Source organism: Eptatretus burgeri, chromosome 5, assembly GCF_056783735.1.
Source record: "Eptatretus burgeri isolate ZD-2024b chromosome 5, Ebu_testis_v1, whole genome shotgun sequence".
In the NCBI taxonomy this organism is placed as follows: Eukaryota; Metazoa; Chordata; class Myxini; order Myxiniformes; family Myxinidae; genus Eptatretus; species Eptatretus burgeri.
The window spans coordinates 45,488,604-45,508,236 of NC_140965.1; the positions used below are offsets into that span (position 1 = coordinate 45,488,604).

Below are 19,633 nucleotides of genomic sequence, written 5' to 3' on the forward strand. Positions count from 1 at the left end.
TGTACCGTAAATAGTGGGGACTTATAATACCCTCCCCCACCTGGAGGCGGTGCTACACGATGCACATTCACATAGAGAATTTGTGCCCCTCGACTCCCCCACCCAAGACCACTGGCAAAGATAAAAAGACCCCTTTGCATTAATTGGGGTCCTGCTGATTCTATGTAGCAAGTCTGGATGTAATCAGCCAAGAAAGGTAGGAGGAGTAGCGTGACAAACACACACTGGTCCATGAATTATAGTAAGGATAGGCATTTATATGGGCCATCAAACAGAAGTACAGTACAGTATTAGACGATTGAAGTTTACTGACATCGTTTGAAATTGTGTAATTGTAGTCCAGTGTAAATAATTATGTGTCGGTGTCACACAACAGTGAACAGTGAACAGTATAAAGCACATTGTGTATTTCAAGTGTGTGCCAAATGCATTCTACAGTAACATTGAAATACTGATACACTTCCGGTCCTGGGTTTGCAGCAATGGCAGGTTTCTCTCAAGGGTCTCTTCCGACTTTCTCAGTAAAGTTTCCGGTCATAATTTGCCCCGTTTTAACTGTTTATATTCTCACCTACATGCTACTGTGTGTTCTGAGTTCGGTTTTGTTTCAAAAATCATGCTATTTTCGTGAGTTTTCGTCGACCTTGTCTTATCCGGTTCCGTGAGGCCAACCCATCCTTCCCCTCTAGGTGTACGATCATTTTTATTTGTATTCTCTCCCTATTATCTTCAATTCATATTTTTCCCACTTTCCCAACACCCCCATCCCTCCCAACTAAACACTCTGTTTCTTGTCTTAAATGTAAAATAAAAAAAGAACAACAAAAAACTACCTTTCTCCCTGCCTACCCATGAGCCCCGATCCTTATTATTATTATTATTATTATTATTATCATTATTATTATTATTATTATTATTATTATTCCTCCTTCTGTCGGCACACCGTCTTTCTTATACTTGAGCTGACCCACTCTCACCATTACCTTCACAATTTCTTCTTGCAACCTTACATTCCCGAATCTTACCTAATCTTCAAAAATCCATCAAAAAATAATTATCTTCCTTGCATCCTTTTTATCTATACACCTCCTGTAACCATGTGTCTCTCTATCCTCTTCCTGATACTTTTCATCGATCCATCAGCTTCACTCCGGGTTTACCCTTCCAAATTCATCGTACACCTCCACGATTTTACTTCAATCTTCCCTTTTCCGAATGTTATGCAATCTTTATTTAAAATAAATAAATAAATTCACTTTTGACTATGCACCTCCTATAACCACGTGCTTCTCCCGTAACCACATGATCTGTTTCCACCCTCTGCGTTTACCGATGCACATTCACCATTCACCTCATGATTTTTTTCGACAACCTTTCCATTACCTAATCTGATGAAACCTCTCTCTCAAAAAAAAAAAAAAAAATTTAATAAAAACGATCTCTTATAATGCTTAATCTTCCTCTTTCACACATATGGCTCTCATTACTGAATCATAATTCACTACTCTTCTTCGACTTCAACAGACTGCTCTCAATTCCACCTTTCCTTCATACCTTGCCGAAAAAATCCAACTGATGCAGCGTTTCTTCTCTCCATTCTCTCCATTCTCTTAATTCACCTTTATTGCATCCATCAAGAAATGTCCTTAGTCGCATTTCTGACCTAAAAATAAAAAATACCCCAGTTTGCAATTAATGTTCGCTTTCCATCAACCATTCTTTTTTTCCAACTTCAGTGCCAACTCACCCCTCTTACCCCTCCCTCTCAAAGCAACCATCACACTCTTTTTCCCTCCAAGCTTCCCTCTCACCTTTCTCAAAAACTCCCCCCTCACATTTCTCCCTCAACTCTCCCCACTCACCCTTCTACCACCGTTCACCCTCCTCACTCACCCTTCTCAAAGTTGCCCCCCCCTCTCACATCCACAAAGCTGTTTGCCATCTCCCTGCCATCTCACCCCCATCTCATCCCTCCACCTCCTCAAATCTTCAACTGCCTTCTTCCCCCTCTCCTGCCACTCCTCCTCCCCCGCACCACAGCCCCTCTTCTCCTCCTCATTCGGCCCCCTCCCCGAGCTATTCTGCATTCCCCACACTTTTTCAACAACTTTCCTTACCTCCCCCCCCCTCCTCCCTTGTCTTACCCTCCTCTTCCCATCCCCTCCACCCAAAGCTTCCATCCCTCTTCATTAACATTGTGGACCTCAAATATCTGTGGCCTTTGCTCAAACCTTACAGATCTTTCCTTACAGGTTGACAGTGACAAACCAGACATAATCTGCTTAACAGAAACTTTCCTCCAACAAGACGTCTGACTACCAAGTATATCTCCCTGGTTACTCCCTCTTCCGGTATGACAGACCTGAGCCTCGTCCTATTGGAGGAGTTGCTCTCTTCATCAAAGACTCTATTCCTCACTCTCCATGCACTGCCCTCACTCCCCCACTCCCCCAGGAATACCTCTGGCTATGGCTTCCCCTCCACTCCCACCTCATGTTTATATGTGTACTGTACCATCCACCTAACAGTGATGACTCCATTTACACCTTACTATCCGAAAACATGGACCAACTTCTATCTTCTCATCCAAACTCTCTCTTCCTCATATGTGGCGACTTCAATTGTCATCATGCCAGTTGGCTAGGTGTGGGTACCTCTCTCACCTGTCATGGCACTTCAGCAAAATAATTCTGCGACTCATTGGGACTGACTCAATCGGTTAAATTCCTGACCCGGATTTCAACCAATGGTACTCCATCTCTTCTGGATCTGAATTTGACAAATTTCCCTGAAAATATCTGCTACTCTTCCTCCGCTCCAATCGGTTCTTCTGACCACGTATTGTCAAAGTAAACATCTCTCTGGCTGTAATCAGAGAACCACCTCACCGCCGTCGAGTCTGGCATTTCACTCAGGCTGACTGGCAGGGTCTCCAAGCAGCCATCAAACTTATAGACTGGTCTCCTATCGCTACTTTCTCCAACATCAACTCATCCTGGGAATTCTTTCAAAGAAACTTGCTCTCTCTCATGTACAGATTTATCCCCTCTCATCTTCAGTTGTCCTACCCTTCCACCTGCCCATGGTTCACTGAAGCTTGTGGTGAGGCAGGTGAGGCAGTGGTGAGGCAGTCCTGAAACAACTTGCCTTTGCCTCATGGAAAGCAGACCCAACTGAGGGTAACCTCAGTTCCTTCCATAAAGCTCGGAGCAAGTGTGTATCTACCCTCAGGAGAGCCAGAAAACAGCATCTTTCGAAGCTCAAGTCTAAACTCTCAAACCTCTCTCCCTCCTCCAAATCCTGGTGGTGTCAAATCAAATCTGTTTCTGGTGTATGTTCTCCCTTACCTCAAATGACCGCACTGCTGATACCGCACGTGAAAATGCTGAATGCCGAAACTCAATGTTTGCATCAAAATCTTGTGTGTGGAACCCATCGCTTTCTGTACCCACCTTACCCAGTTGCACCCAACTGTCCCTGGACTCTGTGTCCTTTTCTTCTGACAAGGTGGAGAGCTTGCTCGACTCAGATTCTGCAACCGGTCCAGACGGCATCAGCCTACGTGTCCTGAAAACCTGCTCCTCTGCTCTTGCTCACCCTCTCTCTGTTCTAGTCACCCTCCCATTTGCTCAATGTCATCTGCCATCTGCTTGGAAATCAGCAAACATTACTGCCTTGCAAAAAAAAGATGCAAAAACAGATCCCTGCAACTACAGACCAATCAGCCTTCTCCCATTCATCAGCAAGGTTATGGAATCCATCATCACTTCAGACAGTAAATCCTTCCTCTTCTCCAATGGCTTGATTTCCGGTCATCAATTTGGTTTCAGACCAGGTCACTAGACCCTGGATATGCTTCTTCTGCTCTCCCAACAATGGATGGAGATCCTCAATGCTGGACATGAAATCAGAGCCCTGTCCCTAGACATATTGTTTGCTTTTGAGATGGTCTAGCACCCTGCCCTGCTCACCAAACTCTCTACCTATGGTATCCACTAATGGCTCGCAGACTTTCTCTCCTGTCACAGCCAACGTGTGGCCCTAAATGGAGTTCTTTCATCCCCTCTTCTTGTCCAGGCTGGAGTTCCTCAAGGCAGCGTTCTGGGCCCTGTTCTTTTTCTGGTTTTCATCAATGATCTCTCCGACTCTCTGGAAAATCCTCTTTATCTCTTTGCTGATGAGATTAATTTTTCTTTATCTTTTCTACCCCCATTAATCCATCCCAAACCCACCCACCTCCTACCCTCTGCCGTACCATCTGTCATCCCTCAGACCAGCGAGCAGCAGCTTCTTCGCTCTGTGCAGATCTGGGTAAAATCACAAACTGGTCCAACATGTGGGACATGTCTTTCAATCCTGACAAAACTCACACTCTCACGGTGTCTCTCCAAAAGGACAATCTGGACCCCCCCCCCATCTACTTTCTCAACAATCCTCTGGAAGAAGTCATTTCATTCAAGCTTCTGGGTCTCACTATCTGCCATGATCTTTCCTGGTAAAGCCACATTTCCAAAGTGGCCTCCAAAACCAGTCGCCGACTGGGAATCCTCCATCATGCAAAGTCCTTCCTCGGCCCACCTGAGCTCCTAACCATATACAAAGCTTTCGTCTGCAGCCTGATAGAGTACTGCTCTCCCCTCTGGGCTGGTGCTCCTGCCTCCCACCTTTATCAGCTTCACGCTGTGGAAACCAAGGCATTTCGTATTATTGGTATCTCCCGCGATGAGGCTGAGTCTTTGGGTCTCTCACTCTCTCACCGCAGGCAGGTCGGTGGTCTTTCTGTCTTTTACCGCTTCCTCTCTGGTCTTGCCCCCCCCTCCCCGCTCTGTCTGCAATTTGTCCCCACCACATTTCCGTCTAACAAACCCCTTCTGGTAAAACTACCAAAATCACGAATCACTGCTCACCTTCACTCTCTCATTCCTCTTTTTTTCCCGCCTTTGGAGTAAACTCCCTCGCTCTGTTCAATCCCATTCTTCCCTCCAGGCCTTCAAAACAGCTGTTTGCCACCACCTCTTATATTCCCCCATCCAAATCCTCATTCTTTTCTACCCCCATTAATCCATCCCAAACCCACCTCCTTCAAATTCCCTGATTTACTTCCTGAAAGGTCCCTGTAATGTCCATCTTGTATTCCCCATGTTCCCCACCCCATCCATCTCCCTTCCACAGATCTCCTAATGTCTCTGTTCCCCACTGTTTTGTCCTTCCCACTCCCGCCCCTCTTGTCTCATGCCCCCCCCCTCCTTGCCGTGCGTTGTGTGTTAGCTCTCACACGAGCCTCGACAAGGTATACAAAAATGTTTTTTTTTAAATGATGTTACTGGTTCCTACATATGTTATGCACAGCCTTCTTGTGAGCATATTTGTGCTTTTTCAGTGTTCCTATCTTCTTGATTTATCTCCCCCTGATAAAGGGAAACCCTAAAAAGAATCCCGATTTATATATTAAAAAAACAAACAAACACGACCAACTGTTAACAGATTACACGAGTAATCGTAATGGATTATGGTTCCTGGGTTTTGGTACCTGCGTGCGGTTCTCAATTAGTTGCCAAGACTGGTCACAGGTTTTTTGTTTGTTTGTTTGTTTGTTTGTCTTTTTTGTGTAATTTGTGTTGTGCTGAAGGGTTGAGTTCCAAATGTGCGCACGCACATCTTGTTTTATTTTTCCCCTCTCTTATGTTGACAATCTCCACTGCAGAAGCAAAATATTCCACATCTGCCAAATGGTGCACTTTGGCAAGCACAAATTGTATCCTGCTGCAGGAACTCGCAAAAATATTCTGCCTGAAATATTAGAGAAAAATGTTTTAGGAAGGAATACAAAAATTTGGAGATCATTTTAAAACTTGCACGTTCGTTATGCTGTGAGGAAATGCATTTTACAGAAAATTTATACATTGACTCGTGTCTGAGCAATGGCCCTTCTCCCTTCAAAAACGAGTGTTCCAATTTTTCAGTTCTCAAATCCCATCGCTGCACCGATGTCGTCGTGCTTTCCAGGTCATGCTGGTTTTGTCGTAAAGTCTGCAATATGATCGGTGATCACACCAAGGTCGCAAGTGACAGCTTAGAACAGGAATTTGGAATTTTCACAGGGAGTCTGCACACAATGGTCTTCTCTTGTGAAGGACACTCGTAGTATCTTTAACACCCACCAGTAACTACTAGTTGACGGGATGCCGAGCTCAATGTCCACCAGACGGTTGGTGGACTCGTTTAATGCAACGGCCGCTTCAAAGCACCGTCAACTATCAACATTTTCTTCACTGTTCAAGGCTTTATGTCCTCTGTTTGCATTCAACAGGCCCATTATGTGTACTAGATGCGCTTCCATCAGGAGATGCTATATTGCTCACCATTTATGAAGATTTCGATTCTCAATGTAAAGGTTCGTTCCATCAACGGACGTTGCTGTTTGTTATACTGAATTCATTATTTGATGCTAGGTTGGAATACATCAGAATGTGTCATATCTTGTTCAATGTATACATCATGTTGAGAGCGTTTTGGCCAGGTTGGTTAGCTTTATCTGAATGCTTGGAGGAAGAGGCTTCCTGCTGCCCTGACAATATGGTAACTGGAGGAAGATGAATCCTTAATAGCAGCAATACGTTGTCTGTTACCCCACACACATGACGTGAAAAGCGGGGTTAAGCAATTGGTTCATGTCTGTCTGTTTGTCTACAAACATCAGTTTCAGGTCAATGAACATCTTGTTTGAATTGAATGTTATATTTTGAACACTATTCGGAAAACGAACCGTTTTTCAGTTCAACTATTCGGTTCAGCCGTTTTTGCAGTACCTGGGAACAGACAGACAGGGAACCTGATGTACATACATGAAGCAAAAACATGCATATAACTTATGTGTATATACAATACATCATGGTTATATACCTGGTATTTCAATTGCACTGGGCCATGGACTAACACCCAGGCCTGAGGCCTGCCAATCTGTGCTGCTTCATGATTTTATGAATGATGGTGCATGATTTTGTTGGGGTGGAGTCAGGCCAGCTGTCAAGCCAATGGGTTTAAAGCAGTGGGGTGGAGTCAGGGCAGCTGAACACTGACGCATGTATAATGTGGTATTTTCTCACTCAAAAAGGGCATAACTGAAAAATTGAAATGCCCTGAAACTCAAACTTGTTGTGTAATATGTGAAAGGGAATGAGGCAAAAAGTCTGGAAAACCACAGGTCGGATTGACAAAAGGAGAGCAAACCTATTGTACCCCTCCACTCCCCCCTCTTATTAGTCCCCTACAGGTTTCAGCGGAGATAAGTCACAGCCAGAGGTGCTCCTGAAGGTTGGGAAATGCAAGGTCTGTACAGAAGCAGTGAGAAATTGAGTTATTGATGTGAAGTGCATCTCCACTACTAGGGCGTGGTTCGGGCCTATCAAATCGGAGGAGACAGTAACCGGAAAGGGTCACCAAGGAGTTTGGTTTGTCCTGTGGGGGGAAGGATTCTGTGAAACAAATGATGTCTGGTTTATCGGCTGTGGCCTGGATTGAGAGATGTCAGGTTACAACAAAGACCTCAGATGTTTGAGGTCCATACAGTTGGAATTGGGGTGGGAGGAGCCATTGGGAGGATGCAGGATGTGTGGGGGGTTGGGGGTGGGGGAAGGGGAAGGTTTGAATGTGTTGGGTGCATGTGAAGGTTTGCGTGCGAGAGGTGCAGGGGAAGATTTGAGGGTGAGGTGAGGGGGAAGCCTTTCAGGGGTGCGATGAGGAAGCATTGAGGGTGAGGAGGGAGATAAAAAGGGGGGACATGAAGCTTTGAGAGGTTGGCATGGGGCCTGGGATCATTGCTTTTCCTGATTCCATATTCCCATTTTTGACAGACAGAGATAAAGATCATGGGATGGGGGGTTAGAACGCTTGTTAAACACATGGAGAAACGCACTGTATGTGAGAGGGAATGGGGGGGGGGGGGGGAGGGTTGGCGAAGGTTCAAATTTAACGACGACGAAACATCGGTTTTTATGCACAATATCGTGATGGTGGAGTCTCACAATATGTGATGGACATACAAACATCGATTATATTTTCAGTTGATTAGCTAATTATCTCACCACTTTGGTGATGTGTGTGTGTGTGTGTGTGTGTGTGTGTGTGTGTGTGTGTGTGTGTGTGTGTGTGTGTGTGTGTGTGTGTGTGTGTATGTATGTATATATATATATATATATATATATATATATATATATATATATATATATATATATATATATATTGTTGTGGTTGACGAAATTTGCAAACCACCATTCAGGTCCCTTAGGTGAGATATCTCTAAGTATATGTGTAGTTAGGCCCAAACCCGTTGTTTAGAGGGAATAAATGTCATTCATTCGGGCTGCGACCCTTCTAGATAGCCGTTTTTCTTTTACTATCTTTATTTTGGACCAGCCGCCATTACTACCATTACTACCACCACCAACCACGTCTCAACAGCCATCACACAACAACCACCAACCGCAACGCCGCTTCACAACCACAGCCACGACCCTTGCCGTCACATCTCGCTCTCGCAACCATCGCATCACCGCCATTCCCACGCCGCTTGTGGACACCGATCCTGGACTCATGCAGGGCGCGCGCCGAGCGGCGGGTGCAAAGGCACCAGCCTTTCCGAAGAAATCGGATCAAAAACGATTCACGCCCACTTCTGTTCCGTTCTATCAGTGAGCATGGGGCGATTTGGCCCCGCCTCCAGGTGCGTCGGAGTATAATCGCTCTATGCAAATTCGCGGATCAAAAAGCATTCACGCCCACTTTTCCTCTGTCCAATGGGGAGCCAGCCAGAGGTAAAGGGTCGAAGGTGAAGGAGCGAAGCCACGGGGGTTATAAAGGGCCGCGTTCGCTCGCCAGAAAGTTGAGTTGAGTTGGGAAGAGTCAGTCAAGAGAAGAGTCGGAGAAAGCAGTTGGACGGAGCTGTGGAGAGTGGGAGAGTTGGAGAGGTGGCGGCGGCGAAGGCAGTCGAGAGGGCGCTCGTGTCAGAGTCGGGGAGCTGCGGAGAGGAGAGGCCGATAACGCGACCAAGGTCGCGGTGGAGACGCTCGTCACGGGACCCGAGCCAGCGAGGTATCCTCATCCCCCCGAGCATCAACAACCCCCTCCTGTTTCCCCCCGCGCTGAGATAGTGCGAGAAGGGGGGCCCCGTTCCCACCCCATACCAGACACTGTCCGCGAGGCCCGCGGAGTCGGGGCGCCACCGCCATTTTGCGGCTCATCACCAGACGGGTAGGCTCGACGCGGTCTCGGCCCCAGGCCCGTCTGCCCCCTCATAGTGGAGGATGGTCCCTTTTTCTTTTGCTTTGAGTATATGTGTTGTCGGCGCCGTCTGTGAAGTAAAACTGTATAAGTGTTGCCGTGTGCTCGGTAGTCAGTGGTAGATCTGCATTGTGTTTTGCTTTTACATTTGCTTTTTGTGCATTATTGTGTGTTTCTTCTTCTTCTTTTACATTTGCTTTTGGTGTATAATTGTATATGTGTGCTATCCGTGTGCCATCGCGAAATAAATGTGCTTTATGTTGAACTGTTTTTCCCGTTTCGCTTCGTCTTTTTCTTTCATTGAATCTCCATCTTACTTCACGTAAAGGGTTGGTAGTGGGCTAAATACGCCCGAGAATTAATCGAACCATCGAGGCCGACGATAACACCGCTCGGTTATCCCGATAGTACGGAACGGGTCGCTTAAAGTGGCCCGTGTCCGAAGTCGACCTGCGGCGAGGTGCGATCGCCCGGTCTACCCTCCGTGTGGGTACTTAGGTAGGTCGAATTTGGCGAGCAACCCTATCCCACGCGGGGGGCCGATTGGCACGATCGTGGTGAGGCCGAAAGGCCCACCCGTGACTAGTTCCCGGCGTTGGTCCGAGAGGGTCACGACGGGATTGTCCGTCCGGTGGGCGATGTGCCGCGATTCGAGTTACGTGGCCGCTCGCACGCCGGCGGGCGCGAATCCGCAACAATATATATATATATATATATATATATATATATATATATATATATATATATATATATATATATATATATATATGTATATGTATATATACATATATATATTTTTTTCTTTTTTTTCTTTTTTTAAGGACTCCATTAGTTTTTGCGCATCAATGTAGTGAATCATCATGCGTTGTTTAAAAACGATCCATTGACCCGCCTTGGCAGAGGGAAAAAAATGAAAAATTAATGGACCCACTGACTGTCAGATGGATTGACTGAAGGACATTGTTTTGGCTCTTACAGCTCATCTTGCCCTCATAGTAGAGGAGCTAAAAATGGTCAACCGACTGGATGTGTATGAAGCCAGTTAAAAACTGAAAATGTTTGATGGACTCTTGAGTGGCAGTTCAAGGGGAAACTCCAAAACATCTCAAATAATGCAAATTTTGATGCCTTTGGTGGTGTATCGGTCTGACCGCATCCCTCATGATGAAGAGACAATGAGTTTTATATCTCACATTCTCATATAGTCTTTAAAGTTTTCTATAGTGAATGTATGTTTTTGTATTCTGGTGTTCTGCCCAAAGGCAGGTCCAGTACTGCTGAATCAGTTTCTTGGCGAGGCTTATTCTGGGTGGTTTGCCTTTGCTTTCCAAGCAGTAGTTTTGGCAGGAATTTGGAATTTCTCCCATGGTGCCAACAATAGCTCACCTAGTCTTTGCACAGTGACACCATGCGATATTTTACGTGCACCAACTATTGCTGGCAGATGGGATGCCCAATTCAATATCCATCTGAAGGACGTCACACAGATTTATGAATCGCCCTGCCTGCGAAACACCGGGATGACAGTTTTAGCTGGGTTGGGATTCGAGCCCAGGCTATACGGCTTAGAGGTGTGTGTGCATAACTCTCGGCCATCCTGTCAGCCCACTGTGCATGTCCATGGCCTTCAATACAACGAAGTACAACACAAGAGTAAATCCTATGACATGACTTGCTGAAGATAATGATGCAATATGAGCTACCCTGCAAGGAACTTCAATGCAAGGACAGGCCATCAAGTGTGCACAATGGTTGGTCATCAACCTATGGTTGTTTGTCCTTGCTCTATCCTTTTCTTCTTATTTTTTGTTTTTGTTTTGTTAAAGCTGAGCATCAAGCAAGGAAGCAGCACATGCAATTCTTTAAGTCTTTGGTATGGCTTGGCTGGAGCGCGAAACACTGATTTCCCAGTCTCGGAGTGGACAATAGTTGTAGAAAATATAGACATAATGGAAAATCCTGCTACTTTCTGACCTGGATTGTGTCAAATGGAATCTTTCTGTGTCTGTTTGTGTGCAGATAATACTCAATTTCACCTCCATGGATGTCTTCAAAAGCAGACTGTGCTGGTATGACTACATTGAAGTGCGTGATGGGTACTGGAGAAAAGCTGATTTACTGAGTGAGCCCCAACATATTGTTAATTTTATTTCTCTTAGATATTTGTAAAAAGATGTTTATTACGTATGTGTAGAAGGAAAATGAAGTTTATTTTCATTTGGTTAATCTGGGAATAAGGCAAAAAACATGTGCTCCATCGAAACTATGAAATGAAGGGTTTTATGTTTCAAAATACAAAGGCCAAGAAGGAGCATTACGACTTGGATAAAATGTTATAACTTGATTCTGTCAAAATCAAAACTTCACCATTTTGTGTACATACTAAATATATGCCACCTTGGGATTGGGTGCAGCCACTCACCAAAGTTTCACAATTGGGAGATAAAGTGATTATTTTCAATGAGAAGAACTCTGTTAACACTCAATGAGGATTCAAAAAGACCACATAATGAATGTCCTTGTTCTTTCGCTCTCTCGATTGTTATCACCCTGTGTCCAAATTGTTGCTTAACTGTTGGGTGGTCGCTGCTAGACTACCCTTATTCTCAGTTTTTCTGTCTGTCTGTATGTTTGTATGTATGTTTGTATGTTTGTATGTTTGTTGGGTGGTCGCTGGAGTACCCTTATTTTCACTTTTTCCATCTGTCTGCATGTTTGTATGTTTGTATGTTTGTGTGTTTGTATGTAATGGACAGCTCTGGAGGCCAGAGAGTCAACCGATTTTGATGAACTTGACAGGTAGGTTCTACCAGGATCTAGTTCTATGCTTTTTTTGCACCGTTGCTATGGACACCACCGTTGCCCAGCAACGGGACTTTTAAATTTTTCAAAAATCCTTGAAAATTAATTTTTCGAAAATGAAAAATCAGCCTCCAGGCTTTTATGTGCACTATAATCAACCTCTGTCAAAAAATTTCAGCCCGATCCGTCAAAAACTGTATGACAAGTATGCAATCATGTAGCGACCACCCATGTCGCCTACCGGCTTGTATGTTTGTTTGTATATAATGGACAGCTCTGGAGGCCAGAGGAGTCAACCGATTTGATGAAACTTGACAGGTAGATTCATACCAGGATCTAGTTGTATGCTTTTGAGCACCGTTGCTATGGACGCCACCATCGCCTAGCAACGGGACTTTGAAATTTTTGAAAAATCCTAAAAAAATTATTTTTCCGAAAATCAAAAATCGGCTTCCAGGCTTTTATGCACACTATAATGAAGCTCTTTATCAAAAAGTTTCAGCCCGATCCGTCAAAAACTGTATGACTAGCATGCAATTATGTTGCGACCACCCATGTCGCCAACCGGCTTGTCCCAGTTGTCACTTTGTCATTGGCTGGAAGGAACAATTCTGGGCCAAGTTTATCTGGATCTCGCTGGCCAGGCCTGACTGGTATAAATTTGATTTGGCGAGGGTGCCGGCGATAGCTGACCTACTCTTCACAAAAGACACCATGGAATCTTAAACATCTTTAACATGTATGTCTATACTGTTGGATGGACCCCCTGGGTTCATGTTCATATTGGTCGGTGCACACTTTGATGCATCACCCTGCATGCAAAATATCAGCCCATAGATGGGTTGAGATTCCATGTTGTTTGGATTGCTGTAGTACTATTGCACTTGAAAATTTCAAAAACACATCAGTCAGCTTCACAGAACTGGGCAGAAAGATTGAAGTTAATTATAAAACGCATTTAAATCTCATGCTCTCATTCTCGCCACAAAGATTGTCTTTCAAACCTCCCAGTTTCCTTCTCTGGCCAACTCAGAAGAGGGGCAATCTCTGGAGCTCCTCGGCCTCACAATGCATTTCAACCTGACTTTGCCAGACTGCACTGTTATCAATACTATTATGTATGTATATGTGGGGTGAAAACTTTTGGGTGACCTCCATATATACTGCACAAGAAAACAGTTACATAAGTACTTTCTGACTGGATCGACAACCCAGTACGTGGGTGGTGGGAATGATGCGGACATATGTTCCTAAGAAAGAAGAAAGGTTTATTATGACGAGACACAATAAATGAATACTGGACAAAAGATAGACTTTGACAATGAATAGCAAATAAATAAAACAATTACAGATGGGAGAATCTAAGGTTCCACAAGCACTTAATCACTCACACTAAACTTCTAAAATAATATATGGTCCTGTAGCGGGTAACACCTCCTAGGAAGGCATGATGTCAACAGGTTGTGAGAAGCAGGGCTCCAAACACAAGCTCCATCTGCTCCCAACTCGGTGTCCCTTACTTTTAGTCCCGTCATTGTCCATGTGCAGCCTTTATCACCTTCCTCGTGGTCATGCCCTGTGTCTTCGAGCATCCTTCATTCATGACCTAACACTGGCCAATTGTGGCATATTGCCCCTGCCAAGGCCATGTCACATGGGCGGCATTGTCTCAACGGCACACCCCGAATCAATGGCATGCTGCCTTCAGACCGCCAATGCCATCACACCCTCTGGGGCCTCATTATGGCCATGCTCCTGTATTCAGAGCACAGACCACGAGGGGGTTTGTGAAAAAAGCACACGACGCAGACGCATCAACTGCCACTCATCCACTTAATTAGCCTGGGCCTTGACTTGTTATATAGATAGAACATTTATGAATTGCACTTTCCTAGCCAGGCTCCACATCAAACTATACTGCCTCTCATATAAAAATTGGACAACTTCACTCTTAATGGGTCCCTGGTTACAGAAAGTGGTCTAGCTCACGTGAGTACGTGGACCAAGCTAACTTAACAAACCCAGCTCATTGCGTACCCCCAACCAATGTATCAATATTTTCAAACACTTTTTCTCTGTTGTGTTGCAATGTCATAACAAAGATGTTTCACAGTTTATAAGGCCAAAATAATGAATGGTCTTTATTACCTCACGTGTGTGAAGCGAAAAGCAGGGTTAAGCAATTAGTTCACTTTGTTTGTGTCTGTCTGTCTGTCTGTCTGTCTGTCTGTCTGTTTACAGATGTCAGTTTATGATCGAGGAACTACTTGGTTTCAATTGAATGTTATATTTTTAACACTGTAAACTATGAATCAGAACACAAACATGCACTTTAGCAGTACTTTGGCTCTGAATTTGGCAATTTTTTTGGGAATCTCGTCCTGATTGCACATGCGCAGAAAAGTGAGGTAATGTTCTCAGTTTGGTTGCCTGTCTGGCAGTCAATCGAAATTGAAAATCATTCCAAATGGGAAACTTACTGTTTTTAAGGATGCCGTAAAGGACACAAGCAACAGGCACGAAGAACGAATGTAACGTGTTTAATAAAGTGTTGAAAAAGACGGTGCATCAGCGGCGGTAAACTTTTGAAAAAAGTATTTTTTTCTTCAACTTTTAAAACCTTTTATTTTATTTCAATTTAATTATATACTTGAACACTGTATACCACATTGCATTATATGTATACATATAATGTATACATTATTGGTGTGTTTATGTATACATTATTGGTATACATTAATGTATACATACACTGTATACATTATTGGTGCTTTCAAAAAACCTTCCGTTTAGCAGTAGTTGGACAAAATATTCACCATTTTCCATCGTCTCAGCCAATCAAATTTGCCGCTCGTTCTCTCAGCATTGGGGAATATTGACACTCAAACAAAACGGCGGCTCATAGGAAATGTAGATTGTGCTTGGAAATGCAATAAGCAAGAGTTTAAAAAAGACCCTTCCCATCTCCTTTTTTCTCAACACTGTGTGGGGTCAGGTGTTCCATGAACTCTCCAGTTTGTGTTTGAATTTTCTCGTATAACTAAGGTGATCTTTCAAATGGTACCTATTACAGGTTTAGACATCATGTATACTCACGAGGTGGCGTCCATTTTGTTTTAAAATAAACGATTATATTATTGGCTCACTTTCATGTTCTTGTCCTTCATTGTGTTAGCTCATTGCTTGAGGCATTTAACCATGCATGGTTAATTTCCAAGAGTTTAATGTATGATCATAATTTCTGGACTTGGCAGTGTTGAATTTGTTTCGAGCTGGACAAGGATATTACAAGCAAATTTTTATGCACAGGACGCCATTCGGCCAATCATGCCTGCACCACACCAACACCAGATTTAATCAATCCGTCGATACCCCTTCCCTTCATGTGCAGCCTTTTGGCTGCTACACTGGTACTCATTTAGCCGACTTCGTAAGGATGACAGGCTGAGTCAACCCCCTGGTGTTAATTCGGCAGCCAACAGGGCTTGAACGCAGGACCCTAGGATCCTAAGCCACCACCCTAACTGCTTAGCCAACACCAGATTAAATTATAGACCAAATGAATTGTAACCTCTTGTCTTGTCTTGTCATGAGGATTATCTTGAGTTTGATTATTATTTCATACAACATGAGTAATTTTGGAAGAAAATTTTTTTGTATGTACTTTATCCCTTTAACTTTGAGGCAAACTTTTAATTTTTGCTAAAATTGATTTCATTTGTTCTTTTGATTGTGTTGTGGTTCTCAATAAGTTAAGTATCCCCCAAAACTGACCTGCATTACTCAATTTTAAATGATTTGCCACAATGCTTGTGAATGCAAATCATGTGTTATTTTTGTAAATCCCTATTTTAGGTGTACAAATGTCTCAATATTGAGATGCATAAAGTTTAATCAAATGTCTCACCAAAAATTAATTTGTTTCTCAAAGTATGTAATCTTTATTCACATGTTGCAGTGACTTTCAAAATTAAGCAAGGTAGGACAAATTTGTGTCTCAAAGAATGCTCATCTTTTCCAAACAGGAAAGTTATTGTTTTTAAAGACGTCATAAAGGACAAACGGGCACAAAGAATGAATTTAACATGTTAAATAAGGTGGTGTAAAAGATGCTGCATTAACGGCGGTAAACTTCTGAAAATATATACATATAGATTTTTTTCTTTTCTCCAACCATAAAAATCTTTATTTTATTTCAATTTTATTATCTACTTGAACACTGTAGAACACAAATTGCCTTCTTGTCGAACACAAACTTTCAAAAACTTTCCATTTAGCAGTACTTGAACAAAATATGAGGCCATTTTACATCATCTCGACCAATCAAATTTTCTACTTGCTTTATCAAGCATTGGGGAACATGGAAATTCAGACAAAATGGCAGCTCGTAAGTGGTGCAATGGTTCGAGTGTCCGCTATGAATCTGGGAGGTCAGCGGTTCCCAACCCTGGCCGAGTCAAACAAAATACTTTAAAAAACAAATAGATAAATAAAAAGGTGCATGCTGCTTCCTTGCTTGTCACTCAGCATTTAAAAAGCATCGCGTGCAGACAAACAACCACAGGTTGGTAATCGGCTTTGACGGGCCTAATGGCCTCCTCCTACGTTAAAGTCCGTTGCAAGGGAACTCGTATTGTTATGATGTGCCTCCCCACAGTCGAAGAGGAAATGTCTGTAAATAAATATGACAGTATGATGAGTGTTTTGTTGGCTCACTTGGTGATTTTGGAATGTTTTGCAGATGGGACTTCTTGTCTTTTATGGATTCATTGTTTTATTTTCATCGGTATGTTTGTGCCAAATAACCATGCTATTATTGCTTAACCAACCATTGTGACACACATTTTATTTTCATTCTGTTTGTTGTTCAATTATATAATCTGATGAAATTTTCAAGCAACACCGTGGCTTATTTGTCTTGAAACAACATTATATTTCTAGAATTTCATTTGAGGTATTCTTGAGCAATTTCAAGTAAGATAATGAACTCTTGGGCAATTTTTAATGAAAGGAAGGCTTATTTTTAATTTTAAACTTTGCTTAAGGAATGTGAGTTCCCTTAAAAAGAATTTTAATACAGGAGGAGGCAATTACACCCATCATACCTGCACAACCGTTGCCAACCTATGGTTCTCCATGCTCTATCCTTTATAAATGTTGAGCATCAAGCAAGGAAGCAACATGTACTTTAGTCTGACTGCCAGTGTCTGGTTTGAACCGTCGACCATCCAGACTCAAAGCGGACACTAACTTCGTATTGATATCCCAGCAAAATAGGATTTCATGAGAGCTGAACTATAATCTTGGTTTGCTTGTTAATAATCTCGGTTCGTGGCATGGACTGTTGTTCGCTTATGAACACTCACCCCCATGGTCCTCCAATACAACCTTTTAATCCGATTTACCATGTTATAGTCTGGCAGATAAGTGAAATATTTGGGGGAATTGTGCCTTTGATGATACAAGCATGAACTTTGGCACACTGTTAGATCATGCCCCAAGGAAGATATTTAGCTATAGGGCCATCACAGAATTGTCCTGTGGCCAAAATGGCCACCACCGGTTGTTATTTTACCAGTAGCTCAGGTTCTCGACCAGCTCAGATATTGATTCTGGTGGCTCATCGTACATTTTCAAGGATGACGAATGCAGTGGTACTATTTGTAACATGCTAGCAACTACCAAACTACATATATCTAGCATTCAGGGAATTAAATAAGAGTAAAACCATCAAATATTAGTAGAGTTATGCACATTTTCCGGAATTTCAGAATCAGCCATTGAGTTGTGTGCTGACCTCATAATTATGTTTATGTGTATTCATTTATTTTGCTGCATATTCACACAGAGCATCATAATAATGTCACAATGATAATCTCTGTTGTTAGTACAGCTTTTGTGTACTTGTGTACACCTAGTAACAACGCCTAATCTGCATGTATATCTGTATGCTTTCAGTTGACCTGGACTGTGACTGTGGTGGCAGCCAACATATTTTCCTGGAGATTTCAGCTTATGGTAGAGTGGTGGTTCTATAACAAGTACATACTGTTCTCATATTATAACTAGTAGATACTGTTCTAAAGTAGCATAGTGCATAGGGACAATGGCCAAACTATACAAGGTGGTGGACCCTGATGAGCCGAGCTCATCAGGTAAACAGTGCCCGACCACAGACTGGAACAAATGTGTTCTGTGTCAGGAAGACAGAGATGAGATGCTAACATGTCCATACAATTCAGCACGTGGCACAGATGGGGCAGGATACAGGACCATAGCTGAGCATCTTGTAGCATTCGACAAGATCAGTTGCCTGCCAAGAACACTAAAACTGTCACAACTGGATGAGGGTCAGGGCATCGAGGCAGCATTCCGGGTTCACAAAGCCAAATGGCATGACTCCTGCAGACTGCAGTATAACAAAACAAAACTTCAGAGGGCTGAAAAGAGGAAAACACACCATGATGATGATCCAGAAACCCACAAGTTCACCCGTCAGAGCATTGAACGTGAAACTCATTCAACAGAGGCATGCTTCTTCTGTGGCAAATCTGCAGCAAGAGATGCTTTGCGTAATGCATCAACATTCGAACTTGACATTCGTGTGAGGCAGTGTGTCCTTGAACAACAGGACAAACACCTCCTATCCAAACTCAGTGTTGGAGATCTCATTGCCCAAGAGGCTAAGTACCATGCTCAGTGTCCTGCCTCTCTGTACAATAAAGCGAGGGACACAAGGGCACAAGAATCTAATGTAGACACTGTTAACCATGGAATTGCATTCGCTGGACTTGTCGCCTATATTGCGGAAGTGCGCATGGACAATATGGTTGCACCAGTGTTTAAGTTAACAGACTTGGTGAATCTGTACAGTACCAGGCTGGAACAACTGGGGACACACGTGACGGGGCGTGTACACTCCACTAAACTCAAGAACAGAATACTGGCTTACTTCCCAGACATGGATGCTCACAAGCAAGGTCGTGATGTGGTGCTCGTGTGCAATGAGGATGTTGGTGCTGCATTATGGAAAGCATGTGAGCACGATGCTGACAATGATGCAGTTCATCTAGCCAGAGCTTTGATCATCTAGCCTTTGATGACGTCAATAGAGCCTTATGTGCCTTGGCTGCCACCCCAGACACCATAGACAACTGGATGGAGTCTCTGGAGCGATTCGTGGTATTGCTCTATGACTGCACTAGCAGCCTGGAATCAGTCAATCAGACATGCAATCAGCTGTTCACCCAGAAAGGGAGAGACATTGAAGGACTCCCTCCAACACAAGCAGCACTGATTCAGCACACAAACAGGGCTGCCTACCAAGCTGGTCACTGCTGGAGACAGATGATGGTTGCAGTCCTGGAACTCCCATCCCCAGGTGACTAGGGGTGGAAGAAGGAGGACACAGGTGGATGGGAAGTTCACTGGACCACACTACCAGAAGCGACCCAGGCCTGTCGAGAACTCATACGCTGTGGATGCAAAAAGGGGTGCAGAGGACAGTGCAAATGTGTCAAGGCAGCACTTCAGTGCACTGCCCTTTGCCACT

At 43.6% G+C, this 19,633-nt stretch overlaps 1 protein-coding gene across 1 annotated transcript in view; it reads left to right on the plus strand.

Moving 5' to 3' along the window:
- TLL2 (tolloid like 2) overlaps positions 1 to 19,633 on the plus strand; it is a 245,338-nt gene that overhangs the window by 173,195 nt on the left and 52,510 nt on the right. Inside the window, exon 11 of the mRNA XM_085881680.1 lies at positions 11,299 to 11,401. Within this exon, the coding sequence (XP_085737806.1) occupies positions 11,299 to 11,401 (103 nt within the window). The remainder of the gene's footprint in view (positions 1 to 11,298; positions 11,402 to 19,633) is intronic.